The following is a 20584-nucleotide window of genomic DNA, read 5'->3' on the forward strand; positions in this document are numbered from 1 at the left end:
ATGTGGTATCACAATGTCACATTGTAAAATGACTCCTTTTCTGTTGATCAGAGCTAGACATTTTTCAATGAGAACCTTGTGCAAACCATCCAATTGTTGACAATGAAGGTCTGCACTTGTAGTCAAAGCAAACTATGCCAACTCTGTCTTACCAAAACAACTTTCTGCAGGTGTAGACCTGACTTGGCTGTTAGAGTTGGGTTCAGGCCAGGGCTAAGCCACTGATTCTTGAACTCAGCACTAATGTAAAGAAACCCATTTTTCATCTCTTGTAATAATCTAATGAAAACATGGCTCTTTCTCATATTTGGCTATCAATGAACTGCAAATTGTTATGCACTAGATTTTGTTATCATCTGAGAGTTGAGTTTGTGGAGAACTGAAACTCTTTGTCTATTGACCTTTCCAAGTAGGTTTAACTCTTTCACTGCAGAGCACATATGCCATTTTAGTTATTTTCAAATTTTTATTAAATAACTTTGCTATTACTTATGTTAAAAGAATTCACGTCAAGACAAACATTGCATTTCAAATTTTCATACGTTTTAATTTCTTAATATGAAAGTAAATATAAAGAAAAAATAAATATTTATTGCATGTCATAAAACACTTTCTGTTGCATTCATAATTAATTATGCCAACCATCCAATACATGCAGTAGCTAACAAATCATAAACTCAAACTATACATACTGAGAAATTATAATTAAAAATAAGAACCTCTTTCATTTGCTGACATAAGTATATTTAGATAATCTAGTAGTTTTACTCCTCTCACTACTACATTCTTTCAAAACCTCTTGTCTAGTTCCATCTACTTCTGCAATATTTTAGAACCACTAGAAAGAGCAGTTACTTGTGTATGTAAATCTTGTAGTTGTTTGTAAAGAGCTTGAAGGAGAAAAATCACAATTTCACTTAAACTGTTGAAATGTGATAAGTTATTGCTCTGAAGAGAAACACGACTTTCTAAAACTCATATAAAGCTTGTTTAGACACCCGAACAAATGATAGGTGTTTTTTGTGCACTAATATAGTACATTAATTGTTTCTTCTTGTATGTAGCATAAAAAAATTAATATGTCTACACCCTCTGTTTGGTGTTTGTGTTTTCTTAGAGCAAAGCCAGATCGGGCTATCTGCCGAACCCACCGAAGGGAATCAAACCCCTGATTTTAGCGTTGTAAATCTGAAGACATACCGCTGCACTAGGGGAGGGGGCCCTCAATTTGGAAGAATAAATCAGGATTACAGTAATGCCTGAGCACAAAGTCTTGTAACCACATTAAATACTTGAAATCTTTGTTTTACAAAGTATATTTTCTTTAACTTGTATGTTTTATGAAAGATAATTAAAATGTAATCATTTGTGAATAAATATATAGCAATAAATATGTGATATACGGAGCAACAATTTTCCTGTTTTTTTATGAAATACTGGTGTTATAGTTAGAGAGTGCTTGACTGAATTTGAATGTTCAGAAAACAATAACCCAATCTGATGAAGAAGTACACTGAAAGAAATAAAATTTTACAACCATATCCACCAATAAAATCATTGTACACCTACACAGTTAGTTGCTGAATTTCTACCATCCCAGAAGTATTATCAGTATTATAAGAGTTACAATGTTTATTGTATCAGCAACATATAATAAATATTTTGACAGATTCAAAGTGCAGACTTATTGTTCTGGAAAATTCTTATTACAAATACTTCAGGATACATGTACAAGCTAATAAATTCCACCTTCTGTTCTTGACATAAACGTTTTCACAGATCCAATGTGCAATGTGATTACTGAAGTTAAATTTCCTAGTAAGCACTAAGATATATAATCTGATACATTAAACATACTATTCTCGAAGCAGGAGTCAAGTAAGCCAACTCTTTGTGCATGTTTCATCTCTTTCAAAGCTATGGTACTCCAGTGCCACGTAAACAGTCTACCAACAAAACTGTGATTTATTTCCTTACTTTTAGTGGGTTTCTAGTACAGTTGTAGACAGCAATATTCACACAAAAAATAAATGTGAAATGCTTAGCAGTTGAAACTCTCAAGTACTTTGAAATTTCATAAACAATAATGAAGAAAAGAAGGCACAGCTGTTCATTTCATTTCTAACTTTCAGCTTTTTCTCATGCTTTGATAACTTGACTACTAGTTGAAGAATAAAATATATTCTTAGTGTAGAGATAATAAGAAATAAAATACAGTTTTATATTTACTTAGGTTTTAGTGATTACAAAAATGAAAATTGAGATTTTTGGACTAGCAAAAAACAAAACAAATTATTCATGAACAAACTGTTACCAAAAATACTTCATTAAAAGTAATAAATTATTTTTTCCTACAAATAATATCTAATGTTTACTAAAAGCCTGCCAAATTTTGTGGATATACATATACTGTATTACGTTATAATATTAAAATTACATACAATAAAGATGGTCACATGGTCAGTCCCTGGGACTGAACTCAAATTGGAAAAACTATGTTCTTGAATGCTAGACCAAGAAGAAATGAGTTGATGGTTTTTACGAGGGTCTGACTCAGTCTTTTATTTCAGGAGGTCATTGTTTAACCCTACTGGTCTCCCTAAACAACAGTAATCAGAGAGACTGAAATTACCTGATCTAAATTCTCTGAGCCAGAGATGGTGTTTGAAAACACTCAAAGAATCTTTCTAAACCTCACAAATATTTTTGTTTCCTCTGTTGCCTTGTTACCTTTACAAAACTCAAAGAATATGCAATGTCAAAAGGTGATTCTTGTTAGGAATGTAGAGTAATTTTTTTCTGATTAAAGCAAAGCAATTTTTTTAACAGAAAATTGATGAATAAAGAAGGGTGTTTTTACCAGTGAAATGAAAGTCATCTGTAAACAAAAGAAAGCACATAATTTGGTAACAAAAATGTCATTACTTTCTGGTACCCCCCCTAATACACATGTAGCAATAACCCCTCATGCCACTTTCAAGCCATGAAACCTAAATAACACACAATGAGTTGCAAACAGAAAACTAAAATATATGTTTGTTAAAGTAGTTTATACAAAAACAAAATAAAGCAAAAATTTTGTGTTGAAATACCACAAACTAGTTTCTGTTTAACATATTCCTCAAATGTTCATATGAGATCTTCTATTTCTTCTAATTATACCATTTCAAACACTAACAGTTTATAATATTTACAGTTTTCAACTCACTAAAATGAATCTGCTGTATTATTTCTTTATCTGCTTAAAAATTGTTAAAATAAAAAATGAATGGATTATAATAAAGTAAATTACCACACATAAAATACAGAAACAAACCTACAATAAAAAACAACACTAGGTTAAAATATAAAGACAACTGTAAATAATCAAAACTTACATCTCTACATTTATATTCACTTTCAAATCAAAATATAAACACATTCAATGATAGTTTCTTAAATGTTTTAGAAGTGTTATTAGTGCCCATTCTTTTATAATAAAGATCTCATGTCGAACTTCTACGCACTGTTCTAATCACTTCATAGAGTTGCTTAGCCATAACCAAATCTCCTATTAATCTAACATCTGAAACTGTGTATAACTGTTAACCAAGATTACAAGATATACAGCTGAACATTTTAAGTCAGATAAAGGAAGAGTTCCTCACCTGTTTCAGCAGAGTGAAAAGTGGATGTACAGGTTTCCTTGCAATATTCATGGACTCTAAATATAACTGTTTCAGAGTATGGACAGCACTGCTGAGGGAGATCAAATAATATCCACCCTCTCCTAAATGCCATGAACTGTGTAGTAAACCCCACATGTAATCAAATTCTATCTCAGCTGAGATAAGCTCGCATTGAGCAAGAACATAGACAAGTACTGGAATGAAGTCTAATAGAAACAGAATGAAAGAAAATCTTAGGAATATTTTTCTATTCTTCAGATTATTTTTCTAAGAACTCATAGATTCTATCCCCGTAAAAAAAGATGTTGAATTAATATTATTTTTTATATTCCTGCAAAAAACACAATGTTTATTAGTTACTTATTTGATACTTTGTTTTTAGTAAAGACACTAAGGTTACTTCTTAACTCAATCATTAAACTACATATATGCAACTTCTTTTGAAAGTAAAAGTAATTTTCTTACTGGTATTTTATATTTACAACTATATTGGTACTATCACGAACAAAAGCAATGTCCTTAACTTTACGTCACAGTTAAAATGTTTAGATACTTCGAATTCACTACTCGGCTGTAAGTTGCTTAATTCTTAAGAACTCGAGTATGTCAAACTGACACATCAGTCATGATGTTTGCTTTAACACATAGCAAAACACTTCACAATCATTTGAAACCTGAGATAAACTTTCTACATGTTTTGTAACTTCTGCAAGATAAAATCTTATTTTTTATATGCCACATTTCTTAGAATTATCAACTTTAAAAATTGAAGAATTTTGTGATTTCTTTTTTTAATTCAAAATGCTTACTTTTATTGTAGGTTTTAATTTATGATTTTGAAGTCTTACTAAATTACTGTAGAGATTTCTAATGTAAATTTAATGTTTTTGTACAACACTTGTACCAAAACTATGATGTTCAAACTGATGCTACTTTGTTCAAAACTATTTCTAAATTCCATACAGAGGGCTACAATTGCAACATTATACTGAGAAAATATTCATGAAATTAATGCACAAATAATTTTGTTTGGAGCACACTGAAATCAGTCCCACGTCAAAATTTTCAAACTTTTACAGATAAAATGAAATTAAGAGAAAAATGTTTTTAACAAATGAATTTCAACTCTGAAGTATCGAAAAACATGTGGACCAATTACAAAATTTATTTCTATAAATTTCATGATTCAATGGTGCAACTGTGTTCTTGGGCAACAAATACAGCTCACCAGGCATCAAAAGGTTAAAATTATTCAGTATTATTTTGTATGTTAAGCTTGCATTCTTCAGATATTGACATAACGTGAAGTAATCTAACAACTATTTGGCATCTTGGTTAACGTCCTATAAACATTTGGATTTTAAACAGCAGCAGCTTACTCACAATGGTCACTTCTGTCACTCATATCTAACTAAACCGAGTTCAACTCAGTAGAAGAAACCAATTGCTAGACTTATTGTCTATGTGGTGCTTTATACCAGATTATAGTCAATAAATTTCACCTCATTAAATCTATTGAATTTAAACAACCATAATATTAACATTATTATCACACATTAAACACACAAGATAAAAAAACATTAATCATACACTTTAAATCAAAAGGATTAAGTAAAGAAATATCCTGCAATTGAAAGACTGACTTGTGTGAGGATATTTCATGTCTGTTTAACATTAGGGTCAAGTGTGAATCTCCACTATGATATTTCACATCTTTACTTAATATTGTTTCTTTACAAAACAAAATCCACTACCACATTCTAAATTAATTAAAGATGTTAACTGTATTGTCACCCTTAAATCCAAGTTTGTTTACACTAATCTCACAGTTAAATGAGCAATACCATTAAAAACAATTGTTAAAAAATCACGATAATTAAGATAGGATCTTTGACTTAGCTTTGCACTGTTAATTTTCACATCAACATTTAAAGTAGACACCTTGTACAAAACATTTTATTAGCTACAATTATTTCTGTATCAGACCAACTAGACTGATGTTTCCTTGGTGAGAATTTTTATAATCTAAAAACAATAAACTATACATATTAATATCATACACATTTAAGAAACTGAATGTCTTATATTTGAAATATAACATTTTTTTTTCATATTCACTTAATTTTTTATAGATGTAGTTTGTTGCTTCAGTAAATCTTTGTTTTTTCCTTCTGATATCTAGAGGAACTGAAAACAGCTCATCCTGCTTTGAAATGTTTGGATTATGGTGATGAATTTATTATTATTCTCAATAAAAAAACAAATAATAGTTCAAGACTTAATCATGTCATTCTATATTTAAATAAATGTACTTTAGAATAGTTAAATATGAGACCTTATAGCACTTAACTTTACTAGTCATTCACTGGACTGTATTTTTACCATTTCACTTTAATAAGACTTTCATTAGACTGCTCTTTTAACACAGTAGCAGAGCTGCTCTATATTCTTGTAGCATTAACACATAGTTAAGATATTCAATGAATTCTTCTTTTAATGCTTATCTTTAGTAGTTATTTACTAGATTATTTTTTTAGTATTTTATTACAATTTATGTATTGGATTGTTCATTAAGCACACAACTTTATCAGTTAATTGCAGAACTATTCTTAAAGCACTTATAATACAACTTGAAAAATTAAATGTTCATAACTCTTGAATTTTATGCAAGATCCATGATTTTTGCTGATCAAGCCAGCATGACTTATCGGTGTCAACCTAATTATACACACTTACACAGTTCTTCATGTACTTAGAAACAAAATTCTGCAAATAATAGAAATAAATCTTATTTACCATCAGCACCTATAGAAGTATGCTCTTTCCTTTGGGTACTTCCAGTTTCATGCACCTGTTGAAAATGTCAAGTAACTCTTAACTAATATTGGTGATACTTGTGTGTATATATATATACAGACACCACAAATATATACAGGCCACTGGTTATAAAAATAATGGAAACCTAACAAGCCTGTATATAGTTGAACACAAGTACAAATTTCCCAACATTTACAAACTAATTGCTTCGTTGAAAAGAAATATATTAAATATTGAAAAAAAAAATGTACAGTATATACATACACAATAAAGTTGTACAACATCCAGGAAACACGAAGTTCATTGAAGGTATTTTTACTAAAATCATTCAGCACTGTTTAACTACCTTATTATAATTAATTATCAGCTTTAATAACTACGAATTGTTAGTACTTATACAGCACTGCAGTTGAGCTTGACTGCCATATGTCCAGCATCCTAGAGATATTTTTGGGAAAGAAAAGGCAAACTTAATTTTTTTGATTTTTATGTACTTCTAAGTTTGAAAGTAGTAACAGACTAAGACTTTTGTCATAAAAACCTAGAGCAAAATTTAATTTTATATTTATGAAAATATAAACATTACACTTTGTTGAAACCCTATTTCACATGACATTCAAGACTTCATTTTAACAAAACAATATAATGAGTTATGTGGTTCAAATTTATCACACAATCCTTTTTATAAATTTTCAACATTTCCTGATTTTGCTAAAAGATGGTAGGATATTATTTTTCCAAATACCCTAACAGTGTTGACATAAATCATCTCATCTGTAATCACAAAAATATAAATCATAGTTCTTATCACAGGATTTACATTTCTAAACTTCAAGGACATGTTATCAAACATCGTCTAATCAATCAATCAATCAATCAATCAACAAAAGATTCAGTTCTTAACCCTACTTTGTCTTGTTGAATCAGTAATGACACTACCAATATAAAATTCAAACTGCCAAAAAGGTGTTGAAGGAATGAAATTTTTCATCCTTAAGAAGTCCTTCCCGATGAGACTGTAAATCTACAGACAATGAACTTACATTATTGCACACAAAGGACATTGCTCTTAACAGACTCTCAAGTTTCTTCAAAGGAGAGTGTTCATCTTCCATTTGTTTAAAATATGTCTTTACAACAACAAGACAGCCCGAGTCTGGTGGTTCCAGTTCCTTCTAAAAATAGAGTCCAGTATTTTATATAGACAATTAAATATTTTAAACTTCTATTAAATATTTATAAAATCATGAATCATATGTCTTTTGTACATTAAATATATCAAATCAAATAATATACTGCAGAAAACACATTTTTGAAATTTCAGAAAGTGTTCCACATTTCTTTACATGCAAGATAGTGGCATAAAAAATGCAAAAACTCTTCACAAGTATTGACTACATATACTCATACATTGACATAACACAGTCTTATTTTCTGATACTCAACAGTTTCTAGTTATTAAAACACTTAAATTTGTCTGTCAAGATACAGGTTTACATAACTTACTTTTTAAGTTTCATAAAAAGTAATACAAAGTTAAAACTACAGTTTTCTACTCTTAACATGCAGGGTTAAATTCATCAAAGGTCATACAACAAATACAATTTTTGTTATCGTTTTATGAGCATTTCAATTTATATACATATATATTTAATATGACCCTTCCAACACCATAGATGATGACTCCAATCTAAAAATGTAATAAAAGTTTTAAATAATAGCCACTTTGAAGCACTTTACTTTCATAGTAATTATTCTATGAAAGTAAAAAGAAAACAAGAAAAATTTCACATAAGTAATTTTGTGTGGTCTTATTTATTGCAATAAATAATATTCTTGTTGAAAATATTGCTCTGTTAGATGTCAGGTAAGTTTAAAAGAGAATATCTGTGCACATATGAATGCCCTCACTGAGACTGTCTTGTAGACCTCAGTTTGGAAATCACTGCTTTATATAATGCTATATATACTTTAATTTTGATTGCTTTTATATCTTAATATTAAAACACAAAATATCCTAAGAATTACAATTTATCACTGAATAAAAAATATTAAATGTTAAGCATGATATATCCAGTGGCTAGAAGTTAGAAATTAACTAGAAAGAAATATTTTATGAGTGCTTTAATCCATAAGCACAGACAACGAGAGGCATTTCTCAAAGATTTATATGTTTCTAAATATCACACTACAGGATTATATAGATTAGCCATTGATGTGTTAAAAATAAAACACCAAAATATGTATCTCTCAGTGCTGTAATTATTGAATGTAAGAGTAGGATACACACTCCATTGAAACATTCAATTATTTAGCGTTTCCAATTTTATACTCCAAAGGTGCAAGTTTTATTTTAGAATATCTAATACCACATCATGAAGCTTACTACAGATCTATCACAGTATTCCTCTGACTCATTGAAAGTTCTTATATTTTTTTTCTTTCCATAATCCTAAGCCTTCTTGATTTGACAATTTTTTTTAATAACTTATAAAAAGAGAAGTCGTTCTTCCTACCCGAATTCCAACATCCCGGGAAGTCTTACTTTTAGCATATTTTATACCTTCCTTTAGTGAAAATAATGAATTATCCCTGTAAATAACAAAAATAAATGACAAAATATAAAATAAAAATAAAAACCCTTAAAAATCTGAATTATCAGCCTGCCTACTTAAAATATATTACTTATTAACAAAACAAAATAATGGCATAAGATACAGAATCACTGAAAAATAAATAAATCCCTTAAGAATATGGATTATCAGCCTACTTACTTAAAATATACTACTTATTAATATCTTATAACAAACACCAAACAATTTGTATTATACTACATTCATTATGAACAGACTGTGGTAAGAGAAAAATCTGAAGATGGAAGGTTCTTAAATCACATTTTTTAAAAACTCTTGAAGTAAAATTATTAACACACAAAAAGAAAATTTGCAACTGACTATAGGTTATCCTATGATATGAAATTATTACAGAATCAAACTAGGGGGAAAATTCTTGCTTCCTTTCCAAAACATTTTTTTGGTTATGGCACCTTACATTTGAATACCCAAAATTTATCAAATGTAAAAACAGTGCTGTGTATTTAAATCCGTTAAAAACCTGTCTGAAGTACTCACATATGAGATTAGGTACACTGTGTTCTGAATGAACCTGATGGTTGGTCAGAAAGCATAAAGTTTCACTGACTGCAAAATTAAACCTATTCCAAAACACAATGTCCACCAAACACCTCTTGTAAAAAGGACAACAAGTCATATGGTCTGATCAAAAATCACAAACCAATCAACTTATCTAATAGAAACAATTAGATCTAGCAATGTTTTCAAAACCTGGGTAGTGGGAACATGTACTATAACTTAGTGATACTGTTCTCAGGTCCCTACTCAACAAAAGAACAATACTGATATTCTAATTGTCTGTAAATACATAAAGAAATTCACACACAAATACTGCTATCTGAGATGGGCTCTGAGGAATTAGAGATCAAATCCAAAAACACCTTTCCCTTTGCAAAGCACAGTACTGTCTGCATCCACTATTTTCTTATGTATATGACAATGTTGTCCATACTAATTTAATTTTTGCATAGTTTGATGTTTAAGAGTCTTCCAAAGCAATCTCTCTCACACGCACACAAGTTTATCTTTTAATTACATAGATAACTTTCTCGGTTCAAATATCACTTAATTCCAATAAGACCTGTAGTTGTTTGATTTCTCCAAAGTTCACAAAAGGATAATTAACCCTTTCAGTGTGGGATTACACAATTTGCATCACTTTGACTGTGAAAGCAGATGTATGCAAAGAAACACATGGTAACTCTAAACATTCTTCACAAAAACCTAGTAAAAATTTGTTACAGTTTATAATTATTATGTTATTATGTTACTGATTATAAATATAATCAGTGTGGGATTACACAATTTGCATCACTTTGACTGTGAAAGCAAATGTATGCAAAGAAACACATGGTAACTCTAAACATTCTTCACAAAAACCTAGTAAAAATTTGTTACAGTTTATAATTATTTTGTAAACAAAGAATAACATTATAATAATTACATCTTCAAAATAAAAATGTTATTTATATATACTAGTTATCTGCACACAAACTGTTAAAATAGTTCAAGCGCAAGATGATTTTCATTTTAAGTACAAAACTACTTTTCTTTATCTTATAGTTTTGATATTTCATTTGAATAATCTCTAGAACCTACTAAATGAATATCAAAAGTTTTTACAGTAAATGTCTATATTTTATTTTTCACTTTCTCTATTATACCACGAACTAGCTATCATCATCAACATGCAATGAAATAATCAAAATTAGGAAATAGAAAAAAACACATACCTTAGAATTTTTTGTAAGGTATCTTTAAAGATTATATTAGTAATTTCAAGTTGTTTCCTTTACACATATAGTTAATTTTTAATGTTTTATTTTCCTTTTCTGTCCTTCCATTTATTCTTCATCTTAACACAAGTCAACAGTGCTCTCAAAGCAAATTAAAGTGTTTCTGGCAGACACAAAACCCTTCAGCAAAATTTTAATATACCACATAATATCATAAGCCTTGAAACATGATGCAAAGTATATTTAAAAAATTTGCAAGCTTTTTACTTTGCATTTTAGAACATAAATATTACCTAAAAACAATTTAAACCGTATATCTAACATATTTTGGTAAGAAACAAGTACAGTCAGTTACCTGTATTCTAAAGTTGTGTACCAAATTCAAAATAGCCATAGTTAAATTATAGCATAAAATGAGCTCTTTCTAATAACTATATTTGTGCATGTAACATCTACAAAACTAAAACAAATCTGTTAAAACTAAATGTAGTACCTATTAGTGGTTGTAAACATTTATTACTTGTTTCAACTGCAGTCATTCAGAGAACTTTGAAACATACAAGTTAAAAGGATATGTAAGCATCTTAGAGGTTTACACAACTAACAGTATATTACTGAAGATACAGAAAGCCAAGTAGAGAATTTTCATAGCTCGTTGGTCACATAATGTTACATCTGAAGCGTTTAGTAGTTTTTAAAGGTTTGCTTTCAAATAAAGGACTTAAATCTTAGATGCATAAAACTTCAAATCATAACATACATTAAAATGCTAATTTAATTCACATAAATTGAAAGTAAAGGTGTTTAATTTACTTGTTAATGTAATATGATAACTTGTGCAGAAGTGTTTAAAGGGTTAATATCTGATGCTGCCCAGTGATACACAGGTTTGACTTTATACATTCCAAGTATGAATCTCATTTCCACTAACTCTGAAGCCTATTTGAATTTTCTAGGTCACTTGAGAATACTGAAACAGCAATTAATATTTGTACATTGCTTACACATTGCAAGTATATAACAAATAAATATTGTAATTTTTAACAACAAAAAAAAGTTGCATTGTTTGATTTACAAATTTTGATAGTGGCTACTTACAAAAGTATATGTCTATAGCTACTAATTCTAACACTGATTACTAGGTATTTTAACAGATCCTAATAACCATAACTACAAATTTTTTCACACTAATAAAACCAGTAATTAGCAAAAGCTTAGGTCTTTATTTTATCAATTTATAAGTTCTCACCTTGAATGTTTATGATTTAAAATGAAATATATATCATCCTTCAATGGTTTGATCACCAGCTCATGAAGAGTTTCCTCTATTATCAAATCCATATTCAAAAACTTGTTTGCTTGTAGCTAAGTAGAAATGTAATTCAACATCACAACCTTACATTTAATGTTTGGGTCACATGAAAGTAAATGACATATATAAAAATGTCATTTGGTAAGCTGATTTTTTTCCAAAATTAAATGCAAAAAATAAAAATATCTTCAGAACAACATATTTTTTGTTCTCAAATTAGCTGCTATGGTTAATACTGCATTTTAAAAAAACATTACGAGAAAGTAACCTGATTATTTTCCACTCTTTAAAATCCTAATATTTCTGCTAATACATAATGACATACTAACTGTTTTACCCTGACTGGCACATCTTGCACTGTTATGTATGTTCACTATTGTTGAGAACATTCACATATTGTGCATTATTGTTAAGAACAATGAACTTTGCAAGAACATTGTTAAAAATGTTTATATACCTTTCACATTACTGTTAAAAATGTTCAGATGCTGTGCATTGTTGACAAGAAGTTTCACACTGTCTACTGTTGTGACAAAAAAAATCAAAGATATCCTCTATCTATCTGAAAATAATATTCATTTTTAGCATGTATCAATTACTGTTTTATATTTCAAACATATTAATTTATTGACACTCAAAAGTAAACTAACCAAAGGAGCAAAAATTCAAACACTAAATTCCTGTGTGTTATTTTCTGTTGTTAACAACTGTAGTAGCAGAAATAACTAAGTGTTAGTAAATCTTGAATATTAGGTACTTAATAACTGTATTCATGGCAATATAAAACACATGTACACAAGATGATGCACATTTTTAAACAAACTGACATACAAACTATTTGTTTACTTACTGAATAGTTTATTTCAGTTTAATAGTGAATATATAAATAAATGTATAATAATCAACCACGTTTTTAATATAAGTCATTGTGTATTTCAGACCTTTCACTCAATACCAGTCAGATGAGTGACATTATTCATAGACTAAGTTGGAACTGTTTGTAAGAGTCAAGTATGAGACAACAAATTTTAAGGTGTATAACTCATGTAAAGCGGTAAAACATGACACTCTTTTATAATGTGTGGGTGATATAACATCACAATGACTAATAATAATTAAAACAAATTTCTTTGGCAGTAGCTTACAATAAGCAAAGGTGTATATCCTCTTCTAACTAGAAATTTCTACCAGTTAACAGACAATAATGTAGTCCAAGTTAGTAATAGTTTTACAGTTAATTAGTATCATATTTCAACTGTGTCAAAACAAAGTTGATAGTTATAATTCACTGATAAGAATTATGCATCTAGGACCTTTAAAACCTCAATCTTAAAGTCATCTGAGACCCAATGACCAACTTTCAAAAAGTGAATTTGCCTAAGATTATTTTGTTTATCCAACATCATGCAAATATTACACATGCAACAATTATTGTCTGTGAACTTAAGACTTTTTTCTCTTACCTTGCCTCGTTCTTGCATTATTATTTCAGCAAACATTCCTTCCCCATTCTTCATTAGAAAGTTACTCAAGCCACTCATGAATTGTCTGATCTATGAGATGAAAATGTGAAGACAATATCAAAGCTTACTCTAAATGACTAATTTTAACCTTATGTTCATCCATTTACATTTGTAACTTAATGATGCTTAAATCATTTGTGGAAAGAGGATTTGTTGTTTTGAATTTTGCACAAGGCTACACGAGGGCTATCTGTGCTAGCTGTCCCTAATTTAGCAGTGTAGGACTAGAAAAAAGGCAGCTAGTCATTACCACCCACTTCCAACTCTTAACCTACTCTTTTATCAATGAATAGTGGGACTGACTGTCACATTATAATGCCCCCACAGCTGAAAGGGCGAGAATGTTTGGTGTGAGGGGGATTCAAACCCAAAACCCTCAGATTACAAGTTGAACGCCTTAACCCACCTGGCAATGCTGGGCCATTTGTGGAAAGAGCATATGGTGAACAACAAGAAAACAATTAAAACCAAGTTTTTGGTATTATTATTTTGGTAAATTTTGTTTGTAAATTTACCAATTCACATATACATATACCTCACTGGAAACTGAAAATTGTTATTTACATACATAAAAACATTATTTACCATACACAGACTGATTTTAAAAAATTATAAATAGATAACAATGAAGCTAGGTTTAATGAAATACAGATGCAATGTACAAAACTGGTACCACAATCATGGAAGTAAACCTATCTAAGTATTTTCTAATCAAATTAATTGAACGTTTCTAAAAAGGAAAAAGTTCACAATTACCAAATCTACAATTCAAAACAAAACTGCCTTAAGTTTTTTTATGACCACAATAAACTTATTCATGATTAACAAATACATGTACAACTTTTATGCAAACTTAATGCTCTTACACGTTTCAGATAATCTTCTGGATTTACTTGTTGGCTTTCTTTAGTACATTTTATGAAGCTGTCAATCTTCTTGGCAAAAAATGTGCTACTATCGTTAGCTAAGCTACGAGAGAGAAAAGCCAGTAAATATAACTGCTTCAGTAATCTTACACAAAACAAAGTGACTAACTTAAATATGTTTAAATCTGGATCAGTAAGAAAACAAAATAAGATCATTAAAAATGGAAACTAGATTCAAAGAACAAAAAAAAAAGAAAAACCACCTTCACACATTTCTGAACACTGCAAAACAAATAAACACAACATAACCATATAAAACTCCCAGATACTAAGTAGGGAAACAAATAAAAACAAACACAAAATCAAAGAAGCCCTGCTTATACAGCAACTAAAACCAAAATTAAATCAATACAAAGGAACACCTTTATACATATACTAATTAATAACCTGACATCCAACTGCAATGTCCCCTATAATCTCGTACCCATTTATACTCCCATCCTTATGGCATGCCTGGCAATAATTAATAGCAAACTTTCTCTTTGTTAACCTGAAGATAACCTAGGAAGGTCGAAGCATTGTTCTCTGCTTATTAATAAGTGTTAATACCCATACCAAACATTCTGACACATTTTTATGTTTCAGTACAGAAACTTTATTTGGTAACTCCTTATTAAACATTTACCTCATGAAATGGCTTTACTAGAAAGCTCTGTAAGTTCCTTTATTATAAAATATTTTTCCTGCATTATTCCCATGTTTCTGTCCATCCCACATGGTCACCTTGAAAATAGAGGCCAGTCTTCACATGTGTATGATTCGATTATCTTAAACAACATTGTTTCTTAGTTTACTTATTCAAACCATTACTTTAACAGTGTCATTATGTAAACAATAGAATTTTAAATGATTCATGCTGGAGTAAGAATGGAACAGAAGTGTGAAACCATGCTGCTTGTCACTTGATTGTAACTTTAGAAATAAAATTAAAGTTCCAGTGTGTAAAGAAATGAAAGAAAAGTTTTATATTAAAATTGCTTATTTTGAGCATTTATTTGACTTTCCAACACCTTCAATTATATTGTTGATTGGTGTTTTTTTTTTGTAGATATGAAAACATATTTCAACACAAGAAGTGCAATAATAAAAATAACTTTCTTTCCCGAGTAGCAGTAAATTGAATTTTATGATCTTCAGTGGTGAGTTAATGAAAAACATTATTCCTTCATAAAGGTAACATTTGAGGTTTTCTACATTCTCTTGGACATTGCTAACAAATGCCCTTTCATTGAACTATTAGAAGAATGTTTAACAGCACATTTTCTGAGGGCTTGTAAATTTGTTGTAGACAAACCTTGCATTAACAAACAATTAAAAATTTAGATTTTTTTTTTTTTGGGGGGGGAGGAACAACTGATTACCATGTCTTCCACAAATACAATATTTAAGTAGTGATGTTAAGTCATCAAGCATATCTAACATACATCTGTCTGGGCCAGAGTATGCATTTTAAGCCTTGTTATATCATTAGAAAGCAGTTTCTTGATAACTTTAGAAACTTACATATAAAAATTGAATGTCACCTGACATAGAAACATCACATTCTGCACAACTGTGATTTATTTACCTTAACGGTTAACCCAAAAACTATTTTACAGAAACTTAGGAACACTTGTGGATAACACTTTGTACAGCTATGCTCTTTACCGTAACAGTTACCCCACAAACTACCTCATAGATATAGATTAGCAAAAAGATATCACTTTGTTTGACTACGATTTCAGGTTCACTTGAACTATTTAAATAATAAATATGTTGTGAAATATGCAAGCATATCTGAGTTGACGTATCATCACAAACATTGGCTTTTGTGTGTGAACTCCATACAGGTGAAACGGACTAACCAGCTACTGTCCTAATATTGCTTTCATACAGTTTTTCTTAAAATTCCATAATGTACAATCAATAGTGTCATTTCTATCTTCTTATGAGTAAATCAATTGTAATGTCATGGAAACAGAAAAAATATTAAGCTTTATCAGGGCAATTACACAATCCTACCTTACATTTTTTCTTGCATTTTGAATCTGTAAAGAACCTCCCTCACCTTTTTTTTTTCCTTTAAAAATCATGGTTTACAAATTCTAAAATAACTTGAAATCACCCTCAGCAACAGAAAAGCTCGGTAACTGTATATTCAATATCTGCTCTACATTTAACAAAATTCATCAACTCAGTTACCCCACTAACACATGCAATTTATTAATTTCACTGAAACAATACTCAAAATGATTAACATAGAAACTATAACTTTAATACAACTTACTGGCAAACACCAAGAAACAAAAATTGTGTTTAACCCACAAATACTGAAGTTGGCACAAACAGTTTAGAAAAATTATGTTTTCATCTCACTCAATCTTCCTAAATACCAACAAGTTAAGTTTTACAAATGCAACAACTGCAAATAGTTAAAGAATATTTAGAATTACTCATCATATAAGTATTTAAAGTAGATAAATTTAATTTTTTATACATGGTATACAATTTAATACAACTAACAATTTTCTCAAGTACATGGTAAGAAAGTTTTGGCATGCAAGAGAGCACCTGAAAATGTAGTTTCTAATAGTTTCATCTTGTGGTGTATGGATATTCCATGGTGCAGTTGTTACATGACCTGTTAAGAGAAAAAATAAAATTTCCCATTTAAAATTTATAAAACAAAATTCCACCATCAGTAAAAAGACACACACAAAAAAGCTAAACTGATGCTTATGGTTTGACTTGTTAATATCCAATTTATTCCATTGAATGTACATAAATTATTAGGCCTACATATTAACTTCAGAATTATCAAAGGGGTCCATAACAATTTATTACACTGAATGTATATAAGTTATGTGACCTACATATTAACTTCAGAATTATTAAAGAGGTCCATAACAATTTATTACACTGAATGTATATAAGTTATGTGACCTACATATTAACTTCAGAATTATTAAAGGGGTCTATCACCTTATTCAACATTTTTCTAAATTACTTACACACCAAACCATGGGTTCATAATTTTGTTGGTCACAACATTCCTAACAACAGGAGCACATAAATAAGATTGCAGATAAATACCATTGCAATAATTTCTGAGACATGTAGATCCAGAATTGTTGAAAACTACTTGTTTTGTTTTGGAATTTCACACAAAGCTACTCGAGGGCTATCTGTGCTAGCCGTCCCTAATTTAGCAGTGTAAGACTAGAAGGAAGGCAGCTAGTCCTCACCGCCCCCTGCCAACTCTTGGGCTACTCTTTTACCAACGAATAGTGGGATTGACCGTCACATTATAATGCCCCCACGTCTGGGAGGGCGAGCATGTTTGGCACGATGCGGATGCAAACCCGCGACCCTCAGATTACGAGTCACATGCATTAACGCACTTGGCCATGCCGGGCCTTGAAAACTACTTGCAGAGAAAGCTACATGAACACATGTAACACTTTAACACAGGAAAAAAAAACTAAAGTAAAAAACAATAAACTTTGTTCTGTAATAATATTATTGTTTTGTATTTACTTACCAATAAAGTATATTTTGTTACTAGTTACAGCTTTTACAGTATGTAAAACTAGTTCTTAAAACAGGTGTGACCTTTTTAAACACTAAGTGTGGTCATTATCAAATAGATGCTTTATTGGTTGTTATTTTTTTCTCCTGCATTGTATCAAATACAGTAATGTTATGTTTCCTCATACAAGATATTTCATAAATACTATCATCATAATACCTTCACTAATATGTTTTAAAGTCAGACACAGTTGGAAGTTATCTTTAGATATTTTCAACAAAGAAATGAGTTTTCAAAATATGAACAGTATAACATTACGTTATAACTTTGGGCAAATTAATGTATGTTTTGTTTTTTAATTTCGCGCAAAGCTACACGAGGGTTATCTGCGTTAGTCGTCCCTAATTTAGCAGTGTAAGACTAGAGGGAAGGCAGCTAGTCATCACCACCCACCGCCAACTCCTAGACTACTCTTTTACCAACGAATAGTGGGATTGACTGTCACATTATAACGCCCCCACGGCTGAAAGGGCGAACACATTTGGCGCAACGGGGATGCAAACCTGCGACCCTCAGATTACGAGTCGCACGCCTTAACACGCTTGGCCATGCTGGGCCTGTTAGTCCTCATTTCTTCAGTCTTTAGTTCTACACAAACATTTTAGAAAGTTCCACCCACAAGACTCGTACGTTCCCACCTACACCTAAAAACTTCCACCAATCAATATTTAACTCTCACTCATGAAATGTTTGTAAAGGATTAAATATAAAGTTCTGAGACTCATTTTTTGTTCCTACAGGTTTTTCATTCTTAGTGATCACTACAAGCAGAGGCAGTTGACTTAGATCTAAAAGCACAAAGATTTAATGTAGGTCTTGAACAGATAAATTAAGTCTAGAAATTGTATCTATATATGTAATGTATTTCATACATAATTGACAACTACTTTACTCTACATTACAGAAATGTTACAATCACTTTAATTTACTGTACTTTATTTTTATTTTTTACTAATTTAAAGATCTGACCTCATACTTTTGGTTGCCATTTTCCTGACAAAAAAAAAATGTGAATGTTTGACATTTTTAACAGTGATGAAGGTCTTGAGGCCACACTTTAGAAGATCCGAGTCTATTTGGGTGTTGATGTTTTATAGGGCTCAAAAAAAACAAGATGGTGAACTTAAGTTGACTAGTATTTAGGCCCACCTAGAAATATTAAGTACTAAATACCAATTACACTGAAGTTTATGCAAGACAAAGAAAAGCCTCAAAGGTGTTTTACTAGTAAAACCTCTTAATAGTTCATACTACACATATGCAATGAAGTTTATAGAACCTCTGTTATTTTTATTTAAGTCATCAACTGCCATATTATCCGTACATCAGTCTGCAGTTAAAAAAAACATAACTGAAAATAATTGCTATTGTACACTGCATTTCACATAGGTTTACTGTAAATTTGTATGAACTTCATTTAGTGAACATATTTATTAAATGTTAGTAATTATCCCTGATATTTTGTGTTTAGTAGATATACTGTGATCCAATTCAACTTAAAAAATTATAAACAATTCACTAACCCTTAGAAAACAAGTTTCAAGTTTTTGTTTTGTTTTTTGCATAGGAAAAGGTATTAAAACGAAGACTGCAGGTTATCTTGTAAAAGATTTGAAGTTAAGATGGTAATAAAGTTTGTCTGATGGATGTGATTTTTATTCTTCTAACTTTATTGCAAGGTCTCAGATGCTGAGGTCTTGACTTCAACACTGATATTCAATGAAAAAACTCAATATAAGAAATTTAGGAATGAAAATTAGATCAAAACTGTGAAGTTATTAGCAAACAAACAAGGCCCAGGGTAGGGAGGGCAGATTGTAACCACATTATTTGATGTCCTTTAGTCTCATGTATCTTCCTACCAAGTTTAGTTAGGAAGATACATGGAGAAAACAAAGCAACAAACTAAAATTAATTCTTTGGTATAGAAAATCATTCAGTTGGCTCACCACAAATGAGAAACTGTAAGCACAAGCATTCACAACTGGAAATATGCATAACAAAAAGTCCTTTCTACTTTTTCAGTACTTTTTGCAAATGGTGTGTTTTGACTACATGAAATACAGAATTGCTACATGAAGGGATATATAGAAATTAATGATTTACTTCAGTTTTTGAGAGAAAATTTTAAAAATTACCAACTTTCACAATTACAAGTAATCTTGCCTACAAACAATTATATCAATTTTTCTCCCACCAAAAAATAACACATTTGTTGAGAAACTAATATAACCATTCATGATTTGTTTCTATGGTAATTTTCCATCTCTTAAACTGATTTTATTAATAGAATCTTTTTTTTTCCCACCTTTGTTTATTATAGTACATAACCTGAGTTAGGCCCTCAGTGAAGCTTAGCTTTGAAAAGACCTTTAAGCAAAGTTTAAATACATTTTGACAG

At 30.1% G+C, this 20584-nt stretch overlaps 1 protein-coding gene across 1 annotated transcript in view; it reads right to left on the bottom strand.

Annotated features, from left to right (window-relative positions):
• The window catches only part of LOC143226501 (protein sprint-like), a 39359-nt gene that overhangs the window by 10634 nt on the left and 8141 nt on the right, over window positions 1–20584 (bottom strand). Inside the window, exons 4-11 of the mRNA XM_076457528.1 lie at window positions 17166–17235; window positions 14556–14658; window positions 13630–13719; window positions 12104–12219; window positions 9002–9077; window positions 7529–7660; window positions 6465–6519; window positions 3648–3874 (exon numbers count right to left, since the gene is read on the bottom strand). Of these exons, the coding sequence (XP_076313643.1) occupies window positions 3648–3874; window positions 6465–6519; window positions 7529–7660; window positions 9002–9077; window positions 12104–12219; window positions 13630–13719; window positions 14556–14658; window positions 17166–17235 (869 nt within the window). The remainder of the gene's footprint in view (window positions 1–3647; window positions 3875–6464; window positions 6520–7528; window positions 7661–9001; window positions 9078–12103; window positions 12220–13629; window positions 13720–14555; window positions 14659–17165; window positions 17236–20584) is intronic.

The sequence above is a fragment of the Tachypleus tridentatus genome, chromosome 9 (genome assembly GCF_004210375.1).
Source record: "Tachypleus tridentatus isolate NWPU-2018 chromosome 9, ASM421037v1, whole genome shotgun sequence".
Classification (NCBI taxonomy): Eukaryota; Metazoa; Arthropoda; class Merostomata; order Xiphosura; family Limulidae; genus Tachypleus; species Tachypleus tridentatus.